The sequence below is a fragment of the Plenodomus lingam genome (genome assembly GCF_022343315.1).
Source record: "Plenodomus lingam strain CAN1 chromosome Unknown contig_1, whole genome shotgun sequence".
Taxonomy (NCBI): Eukaryota; Fungi; Ascomycota; class Dothideomycetes; order Pleosporales; family Leptosphaeriaceae; genus Plenodomus; species Plenodomus lingam.
The window spans coordinates 1417083-1434039 of record NW_027093927.1 but is presented as its reverse complement, the minus strand read 5'-3'; the positions used below and the strand labels follow the sequence as shown (position 1 = coordinate 1434039).

General features: G+C 46.8%; 7 protein-coding genes across 7 annotated transcripts; 4 read left to right on the top strand and 3 right to left on the bottom strand.

Moving 5' to 3' along the window:
• Positions 1-101: 101 nt before the first annotated feature.
• On the top strand, positions 102-2685 carry IAQ61_000432 (uncharacterized protein; the record flags this gene model as incomplete). The annotated part of the gene is made up of 5 exons (XM_003835570.1): positions 102-224; positions 280-1049; positions 1102-1396; positions 1444-1647; positions 1699-2685. The coding sequence occupies 5 exons, from the start codon at positions 102-104 to the stop codon at positions 2683-2685; spliced, it is 2379 nt and encodes a 792-aa protein (XP_003835618.1).
• A 201-nt stretch (positions 2686-2886) lies between these two features.
• IAQ61_000431 (uncharacterized protein) lies at positions 2887-3559 on the bottom strand (the record flags this gene model as incomplete). The annotated part of the gene is made up of 3 exons (XM_003835569.1): positions 2887-3018; positions 3134-3333; positions 3505-3559. The coding sequence occupies 3 exons, from the start codon at positions 3557-3559 to the stop codon at positions 2887-2889; spliced, it is 387 nt and encodes a 128-aa protein (XP_003835617.1).
• Positions 3560-4090: 531 nt separating this feature from the next.
• IAQ61_000430 (uncharacterized protein) lies at positions 4091-5211 on the top strand (the record flags this gene model as incomplete). Its single annotated transcript, XM_003835568.2, has 2 exons — positions 4091-4598; positions 4661-5211. 2 exons carry the CDS (start codon positions 4091-4093, stop codon positions 5209-5211), a joined length of 1059 nt encoding a protein of 352 aa, XP_003835616.2.
• A 440-nt stretch (positions 5212-5651) lies between these two features.
• Positions 5652-6512, bottom strand: IAQ61_000429 (uncharacterized protein; the record flags this gene model as incomplete). The annotated part of the gene is made up of 1 exon (XM_003835567.2): positions 5652-6512. One exon carries the CDS (start codon positions 6510-6512, stop codon positions 5652-5654), a length of 861 nt encoding a protein of 286 aa, XP_003835615.2.
• Positions 6513-6948: 436 nt separating this feature from the next.
• IAQ61_000428 (uncharacterized protein) lies at positions 6949-8145 on the top strand (the record flags this gene model as incomplete). The annotated part of the gene is made up of 1 exon (XM_066094669.1): positions 6949-8145. One exon carries the CDS (start codon positions 6949-6951, stop codon positions 8143-8145), a length of 1197 nt encoding a protein of 398 aa, XP_065955522.1.
• Positions 8146-9411: 1266 nt separating this feature from the next.
• Positions 9412-10569, top strand: IAQ61_000427 (uncharacterized protein; the record flags this gene model as incomplete). Its single annotated transcript, XM_066094668.1, has 3 exons — positions 9412-9552; positions 9600-9890; positions 9949-10569. The coding sequence occupies 3 exons, from the start codon at positions 9412-9414 to the stop codon at positions 10567-10569; spliced, it is 1053 nt and encodes a 350-aa protein (XP_065955521.1).
• Positions 10570-10687: 118 nt separating this feature from the next.
• On the bottom strand, positions 10688-11870 carry IAQ61_000426 (uncharacterized protein). Its single transcript, XM_003835565.2, has 2 exons — positions 11586-11870; positions 10688-11486 (listed from the first exon to the last, which is right to left on the bottom strand). The coding sequence occupies exons 1-2, from the start codon at positions 11819-11821 to the stop codon at positions 11057-11059; spliced, it is 666 nt and encodes a 221-aa protein (XP_003835613.1). The 5' UTR covers positions 11822-11870; the 3' UTR covers positions 10688-11056.
• Positions 11871-16957: the final 5087 nt, after the last annotated feature.

Sequence of the window (16957 nt, the reverse complement as noted above, 5' to 3'; positions counted from 1 at the left end):
ATCTGTCCTCTCTGGCAAGTCGCGCAACAGACGTCTGGTCAGAACGCGAGATTCTTTGCGCAGTGGCTATAACTGCCGGTCCGGCGCTCACATAAACCCTCATGGACTTTCTCAAGTCCGCAGTAGCATCAGCCATCTCCAAAGGGCCGGCTTTTGGATATACGTTTGGCGATCGTGTAGACCTCAACGACTCCATCTGGACGTTGCACAACGGCACAAAGCGAGTACGGCCCGGACATCTGCACTGGCTGATATTTGGGCTAATACGCAAATCGCTAGGAAGATGGCTCCAAGTGCAGTATATTCTCCTTCGACATTACTGCGAACAAATCTCGGCTGCCACTCGCCCGCAATGCACTCCGCAAACTACGAACCCTGCGACACCCAGGCGTAGTCAAGGTTCTCGATACTGTAGAGACGGAGACATACATCTACATTGCCACAGAAAGACTGAGTCCTCTGAGCTGGCATGTGAAAAGGAAGAGCCTGACAGAGGAAACCACAAAATGGGGGTTACACAACGTAGCGCAGACAGTCAAGTTCATCAATGCGGACGCCGCCTCGATTCATGGCTGCCTTCGCCCGGCATCAATCTTCTTCAGTGAAAGCGGCGAGTGGAAGCTCGGTGGATTCGATGCTCTTAGTTCTGTCAAGGAGGATGACTCTATACTACCTACCTATGGCGGACTCATACCTGATGCTGGCCGCTATATGCCCCCCGAGATTGCAAAAGCGGGATGGGAGGTGGTCAAACAGAACCCAACCCCAGCGGTCGATGCGTACAATTTTGGCATTCTCATCTTTGAGGTCTTCAATGGCGGCTACCACAGTAGTGACCAGCTGGGACAGATGAAGAGCATCCCCGCCAGCATGCATCAGTCCTACAAGCGTCTTCTTAACCCAAACCCGAAGTCACGAATGAGCGTTGGGCAATTCCTGGACCAAGGGAAACGGCTAGGGGGGTTCTTCCAAACGCCACTGATCCAGGTAACAGACGACATCGAAAACCTTGGTCTGAAGGCAGAGGATGAGCGCAATGAGTTGCTCGGGTGAGTAATGTCACAGACGGCTCATCACCCAAAACCACTGACTGTGCTCTAGTAAGCTTGACGAAGTTTCTGATGACTTTCCTACAGACTTCTTCAAGATGAAGGTACTTCCCGAATTGCTTAAATCTGTCGAATTTGGTGGAGGTGGTCCCAAAGTATTCAGCACTGTCATGCAAATCGGACAGAAACTTTCGGATGAAGAGTATGAAACTCAAATCACTCCAGTGGTGGTGCGACTTTTTGCCAATCCAGATCGAGGGATACGCGTCTGCCTGCTGGACAATTTGCCGCTCATGATTGATCACCTCCCACAAAAGCTGGTCAATGATAAAATCTTTCCTCAAATGGTCAGTCCATCTTCCAATGTGAAAACCTATGCTAACAATCGAATAAGGTCACAGGATTCTCAGACATTGCACCAGTCGTGCGAGAACAGACCGTTAAGGCCGTCTTGACTGTCGTTCCCAAACTCTCCGACCGGACCATTAATGGCGAGCTCCTCCGCCACCTAGCAAAGACATCAAATGACGAGCAACCCGGTATCCGTACCAACACCACAATTTGTCTTGGCAAAATTGCGAGGAACTTGAGTTCAAGTGTAAGTTTTGTCTGTATTGTCCGGCGTGTTGGCCATACTAATACTCAATAGAGTCGAGCAAAGGTACTTGCTGCTGCCTTCTCTCGGTCGCTGCGTGATCCTTTCGTACATGCACGCAATGCTGCTCTTTTGGCTCTTGCTGCAACGGCCGATCTGTTTAGCGAGGATGACTGTGCGAGTAAACTGCTTCCCATCATGTGTCCGTCATTAGTCGACAAGGAGAAGATCATTCGGGATCAAGCTCAAAAGAGTGTGGATATTTACCTAGCCCGCATACGGAAGTTCGCCGCCACCATGCCGGATACCGTGCTCCCATCACCTGGTCTAATCTCCGGCATTGCTGCTGGCCCTACACCTCGCATGGGTACTCCAGCGAACGACACCTCCTGGGCTGGATGGGCAATTTCGAGTTTCACCAATAAGTTGGCTGCCACAGCCGGAGAGATGCAAGCCCGTTCTTCAACGAATGGAGCGGCAGATCAGAGACCAGCTTCAGTTCCGCCATCCACAACACCCAATAAGCCACCAGTTCCTCTAGCATCGAAGCCAGGCATGACACTTCACAGCTCAAAGAGTTCAACAATCATTCCAACTGTCACCTCTCCGGACGCTGTTACCAGTTTTGATGACGAAGTCGAGGACTTTGACAATGAGTGGGGAGGTTTTGGCGATGATGATAGAATGGGCGCCAAGACCACCGAGCCAGATGATCAGGACGACGAAGATCCATGGGGTGCACCATCTGTGTCAAAGCCGACAAGTAAGATATCGTATGACGACAAAGGTGAACCAGACTTTGCTGGCTGGCTCGCGGCTCAGTCTACTGCAAAGAAGATAGTGAAGAATCCACTACCCAAAGCGCTTTCCAAGCCTTCAGCGCCAGCCACAAAGTCTACGCGCCCTGTTGTAGGAGGCAGATCAAGTACAACCGGCTCTGCAACAACGCGAAAGGTTGTGGTACCGCCAAAGAAGGAAGTCAAGAAAGAAACGGAAAAATCCAAGGAAGAGGAGGAGGAAGGGTGGGGTGATGCATGGTGAAGCAGGAATCACAATCAATGTCATGGGACTGATTCAAATACTGATTTCGTTTGCTCCTTTCCAGAACATAGCATGGCGATGGCGTTAGATGGATATAGAAGTACGTTTAGATTCGTCAAGGTGATGCTTTTCCCAGTCCTCATTATTTTGCTGTACACAATATGATACATTTCGAACGAACATTGACTTCTGAAAGCCTGCTCACACAGTTTTCTCCTCCTTTTCCCGCTTACCAAACGTATAGGCCAAGCCACATCCGGCAACGTTGACAGCACAAAGGGCTAACGACGCTCCTCTTACTACACCCCGCGCAGTGAATTTGTTCTTGATACCCTGATAGTGTGTCAGTCATTCTGCTTCTGCTACTATTGCGAGCATAATAATTCCACAGATCTGTATCCCACGTTCACCGAACTGGTTCAGACAAAGGCAGGGAGGGTGGTAGTACCTGACTTCTACGCATGGCCAGCAAAGCATAAAGGGCGCTCCATGCCGCCGTTATTCCCGCCGCATCCGTCTTGTAGTTACTCAAATTGAGGTAACTAGCAAAGAGCAGGACGGGCGGGAACATCATGGGGAATACTTGAAAGGGACGGGCATGTTGGGCGGTGATGAGTGTTGCAAGAAGGGTTGGGGGCACGGAGTTTTCTGTCCACTTGTTAGTTGATGCTTTTCTCGTATGTGTTTTGATGAGCTTCGATGGTGATAACTGGCAATGTGCTCTAGTGACAATGACCGAGATGTGAAAGAGGGAAACACGTGAGTATTTGCAGACAGGTGGTTTTGGTTGGAAGGTTGGGAGTGAGGTAGTTAACGTACCGCCCCAGTTGCGCAGTGATTGGAGTGTTGATTTCTGCACTGGTTTGTCCGCCATGATGGTTGTCGTATTGGCGTGGTTGTTGGGTTGTATGCTGTTCGATTGAGTAAGCCCAGCAAGATATACCTAGTTGACCTGGGTTGAGAATAGTTGGTATCGTATCTAGAGGATCAAACATGGATGACGTTTGGGCCAACCACCGGTAGTTTGTCGGCCTGACGTTCTGACGTTCCTGCTCTTGGTCACTTAACTTACCGTACCCTCTCTCTGCCACAATTTCGTCCGTGCGTCCCGTGCGGCTTCTGGAAACTGGCCTCGACTCGACGAACTTCAACGGACGTGGAGGACAGTCGCCGGCTGCCGGTCACCCTTCACAGCCCTATCGCCTTGCACCATTCCAGCGGGATTTCATTTTCCAGTCTCCAGACAGCGTGAATCGATTCCGAGAAGAAATCTCTACCGTGGCTTGTCACTATCAACGCGCCGCTTACACAACATCGCTGCCCGCTCAGGGCTCCGCCATCCACAACACCCGAGACGCCCCCTCAAACCATACCACACCCTATCTCAAGGCCAGCACTACTTACAATGTCCGGCAAAGCCTCGGGCTCACAACCTGCCAACGGAGAAGCAAAGCAACGATCGCACCACGATGGCAGCGCAGGCCGCGCATACACCACCGAGCAAAAAGCGGCAGTAATACGTATAAAGCGGTGCGCACCAACAGCCTATTACGAGATCCTCGGTCTCGAATCCGTCAAAGCGACGTGCTCGGACAGCGACATCAAGAAGGCCTACCGCAAACTATCGCTACTCACGCACCCGGATAAGAATGGATACGAGGGCGCCGACGAGGCGTTCAAGTTGATATCCAAGGCTTTCCAGGTGCTCAGTGATCCGGAGAAGAAGAAGAAGTTTGATCAGTTTGGTGGGGATCCGGATGCGAGGTTTAACCCGGCCTCTGCGGGGGGTGGTGGTAGTCCATTTGGAAATGGATTTGGAGGGAGACAAGGAGGGCCGATGTTCCAAGAAGAAATGACACCGGAAGAGTTATTCAGGCAATTCTTTGGCGGTGGGTTTGGAGGAGGTCCATTCGGTAAGACTCTCCTTAATCCTTGTGCATATACATACACATACCCACGACTAACCCCCCTCCAGGCGGCTTCGAAACAGGCCCAGGCTTCGTCTTCAACCTCGGCGGCGGCCCCGGCGTCCGCGTCCACCAATTCGGCGGCGGGCGCCCACGCAGACGACCGGCCACGGCCCACCACCCAGACTCAGAAGGCCAATCCGCATCCTCCGCCTTTGCCAACCTCCTCCCCCTCCTCTTCCTCTTCATCCTGCCCCTCCTCTCCTCCCTCTTCTCCGGCTCCCCCACCACCGCCACCGGCCCCTCGCTCGCCTTTGAAACCCCCCGGCCCCCACAAACTCTCCAGCGCGTGTCCTCGCGGTTAGGCATACACTACTTTGTCAACCCAAGTGACGTGCAGGAATTCAGCACCAAGAAGTGGCGCAAGCTGGATGACACGGCCGAGACGCAGTATCTGCAGACGCTGAATGCGCGGTGTAGGAATGAGCAGTATGCGCAGCGCAAGGCCATGGAGGATGCTCAGGGCTGGTTTGGCGTCGATGCTGTGGCTATGGATGCGGCGAGGAAGATGGAGTTGCGGAATTGTCAGAAGTTGCAGAAGCTAAATATTCGGGTTTGATTTGGAGGGGGAGATGTGAGCTCGAGAAGATTGTGAGAGGGTTTTGTTGATAGAAGGATTGATGGGGAGGTTGTATATGCTTGCATGGTGTATGGGCGTTTTTTCCTCTACTCTTCTTTCTTCTCTCTTCTCTCTCATCCTCTTCTTCCGGTCCTTTTGTGCGGCACATATGAGCACTTGCAGGACAGAGGGAAAATTCGGAGCGGTGAAACGAGCAAAAGGAAGCACGTACTCTTATCCACATGTAGAGAGTTTTTGTTGATGATATATCCCAATCCCAAGTCTAATTTTTACGCCTGAGCTGTATGCCAAAGAATATCGTCCAAGTACAAGCGTCCATGAAATCATAACCGCACACCATCCTGTCAGTCCGACTCGCTATCATACAACCCGACCCATGCATATAGTTGCTGTATACACAAAAACAACACCAGCACACCTCAGGCGCCCCCAAAGCCCCAGAACCTCTGGACGCGCATCTTGAAGCCCTCGAAACTGTTGAGTTTAGGCCGAACATCGAGATGGAAATTCAGCGCCTTTCCCTTTTTGCCCTCGTCCCTGCCCGCATAAAAATCAATCACGTACTCAATCTTCTCGCCACAGCGATCCACGACCCAATCGTGCCTGTCAAAGGGGGCCTGGTAGCCCATCCACGTCCTCCACCTGGCGCGCGGGGTCAGGCTGGTGCTCAGGCCACTGAAACTGGCGAGTTTAGGGCCGCCGCAGGATTCGCTGCCGCGGCCTGCTTCCCAGGCTTTGATTTCGTGCCAGGCGCGCTCGTTGACGGCGTTGTGGATGGGGACAATGGCCTTCATGTCCGAGGTTTGCGGGTCGTAGGCTTTGCGGCGCATGGCTTCGAAGAACATTTGTTCAGACGGGTAGATCCAGTTTCCGGTTGCCTTGTCGGGGGCGGTGTCATGCTCGCTGTTTGCGGGGCGGGAGGAGGAGGAGGAGGGCAGGGTGGGGAGAGCCCGTGGGATGGTGCTGACTTCGCGGTCGGTGCCGAGGCGGGTGTGGGAGAGGAGGGAGATGGCTGTTGGGGCGGGGGATGCGGTGGATTGGTCGAGGGCGGATGAGTCGCAGGATTGTTGGACGGGGGAGGAGGTTTGCGATTGTGGTTTTGATTGTGGTTGTGATTGTAATGGTGCTGGCGCAGCGGCGGCTTCATGGGGATCTGGATTCTGAGTGCCGTTGGCGCGGGCTTGGGCAAGCCATAGTTCGCGGGTCTTGTGGTCGACTGGACAAGCGGCGGCTGGGTCTTCCTGCGAGGGCATTGTTGTGGTCGGATTTGGTGTGGGCATGTCAAAGGTGGTGGAGGGGGAGGGGGAACATGGGATGGGTGACGACAACGGGTCGAGGCATTGTTGAGCTTGGACCAATCGGTCTCGGAAAACCGCTGCATGCTGATTGGCTCACTGCGGACACTAGCCTCGCCTTCACCGCCCTGGGCCCTGCCGGGGGTTATGCTCGCTTTCACAAGATGACGTGTAGTGTTATACTTTGTTGTGCTTTGGAGGTAACTCGTATGTATCAACGTCTTTACTGCTTCTCGAGTGAACTGTGAGCCAGCTACATTGTGATAGTATCGCCTCCACTGCTGGTAATACCATTTCAAGCGTGCTGCATATCAGTCAACTACCGGTAACGACATTTAGAAGTCTCCCCCACCAAGAACCCTTGTTTCTGCCTCTTCATCTCACCTTGACCCCTCCAAATAACAACACCAACAACAACGACATGGCAGACATTCACCGTGCCAGCACCACCGCTCCGGTAAACATTGCTGTCATCAAATACTGGGGGAAACGTGACCCCAAGCTGAACCTCCCCACCAATTCCTCCCTCAGCGTCACCCTTGCCCAGTCCGATCTCCGCACGCACACCACTGCTTCCTGCTCGCCCTCCTACCCCGCCGAGGACACTCTGCTCCTCAACGGTCAACCTCAAGATGTGTCTGGTGCTAGAACACAGGCCTGCTTCCGCGAGCTCAGGACTCTGCGCAGGAAACTAGAAGAGCAGGATTCGTCTCTGCCCAAGCTCGCAGACCAACCTCTCCGGATCGTCTCCGAGAACAACTTCCCCACCGCAGCTGGCCTCGCCAGTTCAGCCGCCGGTTTCGCTGCTCTCGTCAGAGCCATTGCAAATCTCTACGAACTCCCCTCATCGCCCACGGACCTCTCCCGCATCGCTCGACAGGGCTCGGGCTCAGCATGTCGATCTCTCTTCGGTGGCTACGTAGGCTGGGAACAAGGCTCTGCTGCTGACGGCAGTGACAGTGTGGCCTTTCAAGTTGCACCTGCAAGCCACTGGCCCAACATGCGTGCTGTCATTCTCGTGGTCAGTGCCGCAAAGAAGGGTGTATCAAGTACCACTGGCATGCAAACCACCGTCGCAACATCCTCGCTGTTCCAGTCAAGGGCCAAAGAGACGGTGCCACGCCGCATGAAGGAAATGCAGGAGGCTATCAAGAACAAGGACTTTGAGACCTTTGGCAAAGTGACCATGATGGACAGCAATTCTTTCCACGCAACCTGTCTGGATACCTTCCCACCAATCTTCTATTTGAATGATATTTCGAGGGCGGCCATTATGGTCGTCAATGCGATCAATGCGGCAGCTGGAAAGATCATTGCGGCGTACACTTTCGATGCCGGTCCAAATGCGGTGGTCTATTACCTTGAAGAGAATGAAAAGGACGTTGCTGGTCTGTTCAAGCTGATCTTGGGCGACAAGGACGGCTGGCAGGGTGAGAGGGGAGCCAAGGTACAGGCTAACCCATCGGAGTTGGAGAAGGTCAAGGGTGACTGCGGTCCCGCTATTGCTGCTTTGGAGGAAGGTGTCAGCAGGGTCATCTTGACTGGTGTTGGTGAGGGTCCCGAGAGGACGGATGTGATGTTGATTGATGGGAAAGGTGAGCCGGTTGTCACTGCTTAGTCTGGAGCGTGTAATGGTTGTAGATACCCATGCGAATGAGAGTAGTTATGCCAGATTACAGAGAAGTCTCAGAGATTGAATGTTGATGTGGACGAAAGGCAATGGGGCATGTTATATCAGGGCCTATGAACAACAATGATCAATCATTTCCGGTGTTCAATGCATCAGGACCTCGGTAACGAATACCGGTAGACTAGAAAATGACGTTGGAAGGAAAGCAAGGACAAGCTAATCTGGTGCAAAATACTCTACATTACGGCTGAAACGCACACATTTTGTCTGTCACAAAATAACATGCTACTAGGCTCTACAACTGCTCCTTTACATGGTCTACAGACGGCTCAGAACTATAATGATGAACTTCACTTCACACTGGAAATCACTGTTTCCCAGGCGCCGTCTTTCCATCTTAGCGCCATGCAGTAGGTAGCACAACACAACCGCTTCATCTTTCGCGCTGCACATTTCAATGTACCACAACACCATCTCCGCAGACAAAAAAAAAGACAGCTCCCGCGTCGCGAGCAGTCTCCGTACCAAAGACATGACTTGACCAACGACTCTCAGCGCGCGATCCACTTCTTGCCGCCCGCAGAATGCGATCTGAAACACAACCCCATGTATCTACCCGAGCGCGTTTCAATCACTCCCGCCCAATCACTACGCGACTCCTAGACGAGCACCAAACCGTGCTTCAACTTCTGGATGCCCAAGGCCTGGTGTCTTGCCGGGATGTTGGCCGTGTCGCTGCGGTCCTGCGTTGTCTGTGTCGGCATGTCTGCGAGCGCTAGACTGGTCTGAGGGATGAAACTGGGTTGTACGAGCGTCAGGTATAGAGTTTCGAGTGATTTCGGCCACTCGATGGAAGATGGGGGCGCGAGTGAGGAGGAAAGGTATCGGGAGTGTGTTGCTCAGGTTCGCAATGGTGACAGGTGGGTCTAGAGGTGACTTTTGATCCTCAGGTTCCCGCCTTCACTTGGACTCTTTTGCCATTGTTTCTATTCTTCGCTCTTCTTTTTTCCATCACAAGTTGGTTGCTGCTATTGTAGAGCAGTGTCGCTGCCTCGCTGGCGTGGGCCAATCTATCATTCTCTCTCTCTCGACCTTCTTTTCTTTACCTGTACTCTCCCAACAACCAAGCTTCTTGACTTCCTTCAACCAACCCTTTGCTCGACACACACTCAAACTTTCAACTGCTGGGCAGATCAACTACTCCACATTTTCAGTACCAGCTTCTTCAACAAATAAAACCATTTGTACATTGCAATGGCGCTTCTCTCAGCCGAACACCTGGCTGGCCCAGGCTACATTATTCTCAATATCCTGCGTGGCTTGAATATCATTGCTCTTGCTTCGGTCGTTGCAAGCAGCATTGTCATGCTTGTCAAAACCTTCATTATCTCCAAGGTGTGTCCAGTTTTTCCAACCACGCCAACAAAGCTCATCATATGCAGTTCTTCTTCTTCGATGCTACGAGTCACGTCATCACTGCCATTGCAGGCCTTTTCCTCATCGTCTCCGAATGCTCACTTTTCCGCAACTTCTTTGCCCGAAACTGGCCACTTCTCAGCTCTGCCCATGGCTTCGTCACCTTGGGCTGCGCCATGATGGTCATCGGACTCAACATGCTAGGCAACATGAACAAACAAGCCACCAGCCAGGAGTCTCTAGGCATGCCATTCTGGCGTCTGCTCGTAGCCTCAGGCATCCTCGCCATTGTCATTGGCTTCTTCAACATTGTTGCAGTAAGTCATAGCCCTCCCTCCACATTCACTGCCAAACTAAACCCTCTCCCTCCACCAGAGCTTCATCTTCCGCGACAAAGCCCGCAACATCACCGCCCGCCGCGTCCGCTCCCGAGGCGCCATGACGCTCCAAGAAGACATTGAAACAGCGTCGGCCTACGACCCAAAGCACAAAGACTTCACCATCAGCACCCACCACACCGGCAGCAGCTCCAGCCGCACACACATGCACCACAGCCCTCCCCTCCGCAACCCAACTCCCCCCATCGACTTGCACTCCCCACCCCTCCCCAACAACAAAGAACAAGACGCCCAAAACCCCCTCCACGACTTCTCCTTCAGCCCCCTACGCGCCTTCCGCTCAGCCCGCCAATCCTTCCTCCCCTCCTACCACAGCACCTCGCCCACCTCCGCCACCTCCGCCCCCAAACCCAAACCCTCCTTCCTAGCCTCCCACCGCCCATGCAGCTCCATCTACAGCCGCACCACCTCTGGCGAGCCCCAGAAAAAGCGCTTCTGGCAGCGCCAGCGCGAGGAGCAAGAGGAAGAGGTTGCGCGCATGCCGCAGATTAGTTATCCGCTTAATGTGAATCCTCAGTTTGCCCATCTGGTTAGGCCGGATTTGGCGCATCATCCTAGTGTGAGGAGGCCGGAGGTTACGGAGTGGGATAAGATTTGAGGGGGGTGGGGGGTTGTTATCATGATACCACTTTCTTTATTACTTTTTTTTTTGGGTTCACTATTTTTTGTTGGGTCGACATGGTATATTGAGTCATGGCATTGGCGTTGCGGATGGCTTGGGTATATGGGTATTGGTGTTCCGGTTGAAAAGAAGACGGGGTATGTGGCAGTGGTTTGTATGACACTGTCTGTTGTTACTGCATCCAAAGTATATGCCACAATGGCACTTGGTGATATTTCTTACATTTTGGCCACTTTTATGACTCGCGATGTTTATGATACAATGGTTAGTCAGTGGTGCACAGCTACACGTACATAATCCTACACAACGAGTCACGGACGTGATTGTCGAAAAACCCAGCTTAATCTTTCGCCCATGTAGACCCAAATAACGAGACAACGAGTATGATGTCCATGTCCACGTTATCCCGTATATCCCCATCCTTCCATTTCATATTCCACGCGTTCCACTTTCCACCCCATCTTCACTCCTCATCAACCGGCACCTGAAATGGATCAATAGCATTCCCATTCGGATCATAAAGCTCCAACTTCTCCCCATCCTCGAGCGTCAAACTCCACTCTTGGGTATAATACAGCCCACCCCTGCCCTTCCTTCTACACCTCAACCTCGCCAGCCCCGCCCTCTTGGTCCCCTTGACCCAAAAGCTAATATCAATGCGCCCATGCACCTGGTTAATCTCGCCCCGGATCCAAGGATACTTGCTCGCAAAGTAGATTTCGTCGCCGAGGACCTCGCGTACGGCCGGATTGGTGCGCAGTGCGTAGAGGGAGGAGCTGACGACCGAGGACTCTTGCTTTTGGTAATTGAAGAAGACGAGGACAGAGACGGTAAGGGCGACTACGAAGACGGGGAGGGTTTTAAGGACTTGGCGTGAGATCAGGGGAGGGACGCTGTGGATGTGGGGTCAGCATGTATGATGAATGGTGGTGGGCTTGTTCAGGCAAATGTGCAGGGAAGGACGGGTATGGGATGTGGGGGAGAAGGCATACGGTGGTAATGCGCGGTTTGGACGGCGCTCGTAGAGGATTTCCCCGTCTTTGGGTGGGGGGATGAGGTTTTCGGGGGACCAGACGCTCGTCGGTGTTTTCCATGGTACGACGGGTTTGACGTCGCTTTGAGAAGTTGTGGAGGCATGGCGGAGAGGGGCTATCCGGTGGTAGAGGCATTGGTAGGATACTTGGGGTCTTACCCGTAAGAGCGCGGGTGAGAGCCGTGGAGGAGGCATTGTGTGTGGTTTGGCGCAATGTGGTGGTGCGTGTGAAGTCGCATGTATGAGATCAGTTGATGCTTGGCGGCGGCTTCGGCTAACGTGATCCACCACTGAGCGCCCACCCCCACCAAGCGCCCACCAACACTAAAATTATAAATTTTCAACACAAAATTTCTTAATAACTATAGCACCTATTAATAATACACTTATAAAAATAAAATCCTTGACTCTTAGGGAAGATTTTATATATTTAAAAATAGTAGGAAAATATAGTTATTTATAATTAATTTTATCTAGATACTATTAGAAAATTTAGTAGGTATACTACTACTTTAATAAATAGTTAATTACTTAATACTATATAAGAGAGAATAAGGTAGCTATTAGGTACCCCCCTACTCTAAGTATATTAGGGTATACTATATAGTTAGGGTTTAGGGTAGTAAATAGGTATAGGTTAGGTATAGGTTAGGTTAGCTTATATTAGACCCTAAACCTAATATAAACCTAACTATAAATTCCTATATAGGCTATAGGCTTAGGTTAGGTTTAGGTTATATAGGCTATAGGCTTAGGGTGTTATAGACTAGCCTTAGGGGAGAATATAATAAGTGTTAATAATAGTATTTATAATAACTTAGGTAGGTAAGGCATCTAAAAGGTATCCTATATAACTTAAAGGCATGTAGGAGTGCATATCTATATAGAAAAGTATAGAAATCTAGATTACTAAGGTTAGGAATAATTTAGGAGATAGATTATTAGATTATATCTACTACGATTAGACTTATATATATAGAGCTTTAGCTACCCTTACTAGAAGGTAAATAATTAGTAAACCTTCCTTACTAGAGCTCCTGCTTTTTATTAGGCACTTAGTAGTAAGCTAGTAGTTAATTAGATAGTAGGTTATATAGGGGTATTAATTAGGGTTAATTAGATTTGTAACGACTTAGGTAGGTAGGGCATCCAAAAGGTATCCTATACGACTTAAAGGCATATAGGAGTGCGCGTCTATACAGAAAAGGATAAGATTCCTACACCTATAGGTCTTATACAAAAGGACAAGAAGAATATACCTATCCTAACTATAGGCGAGCTATTCTCTATATATATAAGTAAGTTAGGCCTTTATTAGGCCTAACTTAGTATAGAATAATAGGCAGGCAATTCTACCTTATTATTATACTACCCCCTCCTATAGAAAAAGGATAGTCCCTATCCTTAGGATTAGGTTTAGATCCCTTATTAAAGAAGAGCTTTTTGCAAATAATTCTACCTTTACCTCTGCCTTTACCTTTACTTCTTCTTCCTAGGGCATAGACCCCTATCCTTAGCCTACCTATAACTAGCCCTCTACCTACTAACTTTCTTATTCCTATATCCCTAATTTTTTAATTATTTAACCTAATCTATCTAAAATCTAGTAAGTATTTAATCTATATAATTAAATAGTTACTAATCTAAATTAGAACCTTTAGCTATACTAGTACTAGTACTACTAGGAGTCCTCCCTATTACTTATCGCGCTCTCTATATAAGAGTAGTTAGGGCTCTAGCTAGGGGCAGGTTTAATAATTTTAATTTTAAGTTAAAGAATTCTAAGAAGTGCTAGTACTATATCTCCTAGAATAAGTATTACAATCTAGTAAGTATCTAAGTCTAATAGGGTTCCTTTACTAATCCTAGTAGATTCCTTCTTTTATTAGCTAAGAGTACTCTACCCTTAAGGGTGCTCTAGAAGAATACTATAGCCTAATTAGAAACCCTACTAAAGGGGATAAGGATAAGAAAGCTATAGTTACCTATTAGAAGGATGTTAAGCAGTTTAAGGCCACTATTTAAGAAACTACCTAAAACCTAGCTAAGTGCATTACTATTACTAATACTTAGACTAAGGGTATAAAGGCTACTAAAATCCTTATAGCTACCTATTATACTACTATATCTAATTTATATTAGCTTTAGAATAGTATCTATAAGATAGTCTTAGTAGTTAGGGGCTTAATAAAGGCTATAAATAAACTTAAGGAGGAATTAGCACTAAATTAGGAGGCGACTTTCTTAGTATAGGCTAAGATAAAAGTATTCTATAAGAAGGAGTCTAAATTAGTCCTAGCTCCTGTCCCTACTCCTGCACCTGCTCTAATCCCTGCTGCACTAGTTGTCTAGAAGCTAGTAAAGAAGGATAGTCTAGGCGCTATCTTAGCTAATACAGAGTCTAAACTAGGTTCTAATAGAGAGATAGATATAGAATAAAGAGGTTTCCTAGGGGTAGTATCCTAGGAACCTTAAAGGTTCTAAATAGGATATAATAATAAATAGTAATAAGAATAATAGTAATAGATAGTAGTTAATAGATAATATGTAGCTAAATAGGATATAAATTAGTTCTAATATTAGGTATAATTATTATAAAGTAATATTAGATCCTCTTTGCCTTTTTCCTATACTTAAATCTATTTTAGTAAGCTACGTAAGGGACCTAGCTAATTTAGATACTATTAGTAGAATACCTATAATTTATAGGGAGCACCTATAAAGTTAGAGGTAGGATACTAAATAGGATTAGGATTATATCTAACCTACTTAACCTTATATTTTAGCTTAGATTAATATAATTTGCTAGCTAGGATTTCTTCCACCTCCTATTCCTCTACACCTTGTATAGGGGTACTAGGGGGTTTTAGAGCCTCTTGTCTAGGCAACAGGTCTTAGGGATCTTTGTATAGTATATTAGGAGAGAAAACGTTATAGATCTTAGAACTAGGTAGTAATTAGAGGTAATACGCGTTTCCTACTTATTCTAATACCTTAAAGGGACCTTCCTATTATTTAGATAGTTTTTAGCTAGGTTATAAAATAGTAAGATTAGTAGTAGATAGATAAATATAGTTACTAACCTTCTAGTTAACTAGATAGCAATAGTAATTAGTAGTAGAGCGTATTTAGTCTTAAGCTCTTTCTATATTTTCTTTAGTAATCTTTTAGGCGTCGTGTATCTAAGTAGCAAGGGATAAGGCGTCCTTATAGTTTAGTTTCTCTAGTATAGTAGATAGGGTCTTTTCTAGTTTCTAATACTAACTTTACTTTAGTAAGGAACTAAAGAGGAGATAATATAGAGCTATGCTAATAGATAAATATAGAAGAGTACTTTAGGCATAGTCTATTATAGGTAGTAGGTTGCTCTAGTTATCTTAGTAATAGGATACAAAAGGCCTTAGTCTCTAATTAATATACTTGTTTATAATCTTAGTTTATCTATTAGTTTATTTGTAGTAGGTAGTAGAGAGCTTAACTTTAGTGCCTATAATCTAATAGAACTTAGACTAGAAACTAGATACAAACTAAGGGCCTTAATTAGAAATAATAGTATCTAGAGTATATCTAAATTAGTACACCTACTAAACAAATAAGGTAGCTATACCTTAGGCGTCTATAGTTTTGTAGCAAGGGATAGTAATAGCTTACTTTAATAGGCATTTAATAATAACTATAATCTAATTGTAACTACGTTAATCCTAGGGAAAATCCTTAAAATTAATGCACAGGTGCTGCATTAGTAGACTAGGGATAGGAAGGGGGTAGAGTATGCTAGGGAGTTAGTGCTATCTTAGGTGCCCTCTCCTGTATAGGATACAGTTCCAAACGTAGCGTTTATAGGTAGTCTCTATACCTTTCTAGTAGTAATGTTAGGCTAGAATCTAATAGGTTTTAGTAGCAGATAGGTAGGTAGTAGACACTTAATTATAAGCCTTACAAATTAGTCTAGTATATAGGACTAATCTAGTAGGCACGCAAAGCTAATCCTAGTAGAGAAGGAGTCTATTTTCTATCTAATAGTGCTTAGGTAACTCTAATCTTTCTATTAGGAATAAGGACCTATTTTCTTAGAGAAGAGTTTTAATAAGTTCTAAGGATCTAAGAGTTATAGGGTTCTAAACTACTATAATTAAAGTAAGGATTAGTAAGGAACGCTTAGCTAGGTAGTCTTGCGCTAAGTTAGAGTTAATTTAGGGGTATAACCTATCTAGGGCGATTATTACTTATAAACAATTATCCCTCTAAGTAGTCTTAAGGTTAATTATATCCTGTTCCCTTCTACTTAGGATATTAGCTTAGGTGTTATAAGATCTAGGAGTATACTTAATTTAGAAGTTAAAAGGACTTATAACCTCTAGCTATCTAGCTTGCCTAGCACTAAGGACTTTAGTAGATATAAAGTACTCTAGTGCTCTATAGTCTATATATACTCTAATAAGGTGCTAAGTACTTATTAGGTTAGCACGCTATTTCTTAAAGGCGCAGATTATTATAAATAATTCTTTATTATAGATTTCCTAGTTAAGTTTAGAACTAGTAAGGGTCTAACTAAAGAAGGATATAGGGTACTATTTCCTATTAGGATGCTCTTATAAGAGGACAGCTACAATAACTCTATTAGAGGCGTCTATCTCTAGTTTTAGAGGGTACTTAGGATAGAAGTAAGCTAAGCTTAGGATTGCTAGCAGGGCATTCCTAAGCTAGTTAAAGGCTTATTAGCATTCTAAAGTCCATACAAATAGGGTAGCAGGACTCTAGAGAGTAGTTAAGGGCTTAGCTATCTTAGAGAAGTTTTCCACAAATTGCTAGTAGAATCTAGTAAATCCTAGGAAGGACTTTACTCTAGTTATTATCTTAGGAGCGGACTAGTTTTAGAGTACTTTAACTTTGTTAGGGTCCACCTCTAAGCCTTTATTATTAAGGATATATCTAAGGTAACAGGTACAAGTTGTATAGAATTCGCTTTTCTTAATATTAGCCTGTAATCTAGTAGAATAAAGACGCTTAAGGACTTTTTAAACATAGTCCTTATAAGTAGCAAGGTTCTTAGAGTAGATAAGGATATTATCTAGATAGGTAATGTAGAAGTTATCTAAATAGTCTATTAGTATATTATTTATATAGCGCTAATAGGTTGCAGGTCTATTATATAGCCTAAATAGTAGGACTTTATATTTATAGGCACTATACCTAGTGCAGAAAGTAGTGTACTCCTCTAATTTAGGGTCTATTTAGATCTTATTAAAGGCAGCACGAATATCTAGCTTAGTAAAGATTTTTGCTTTAGCTAGCCGTGATAATAGATTATCTATGCGGGGTATTAGATAC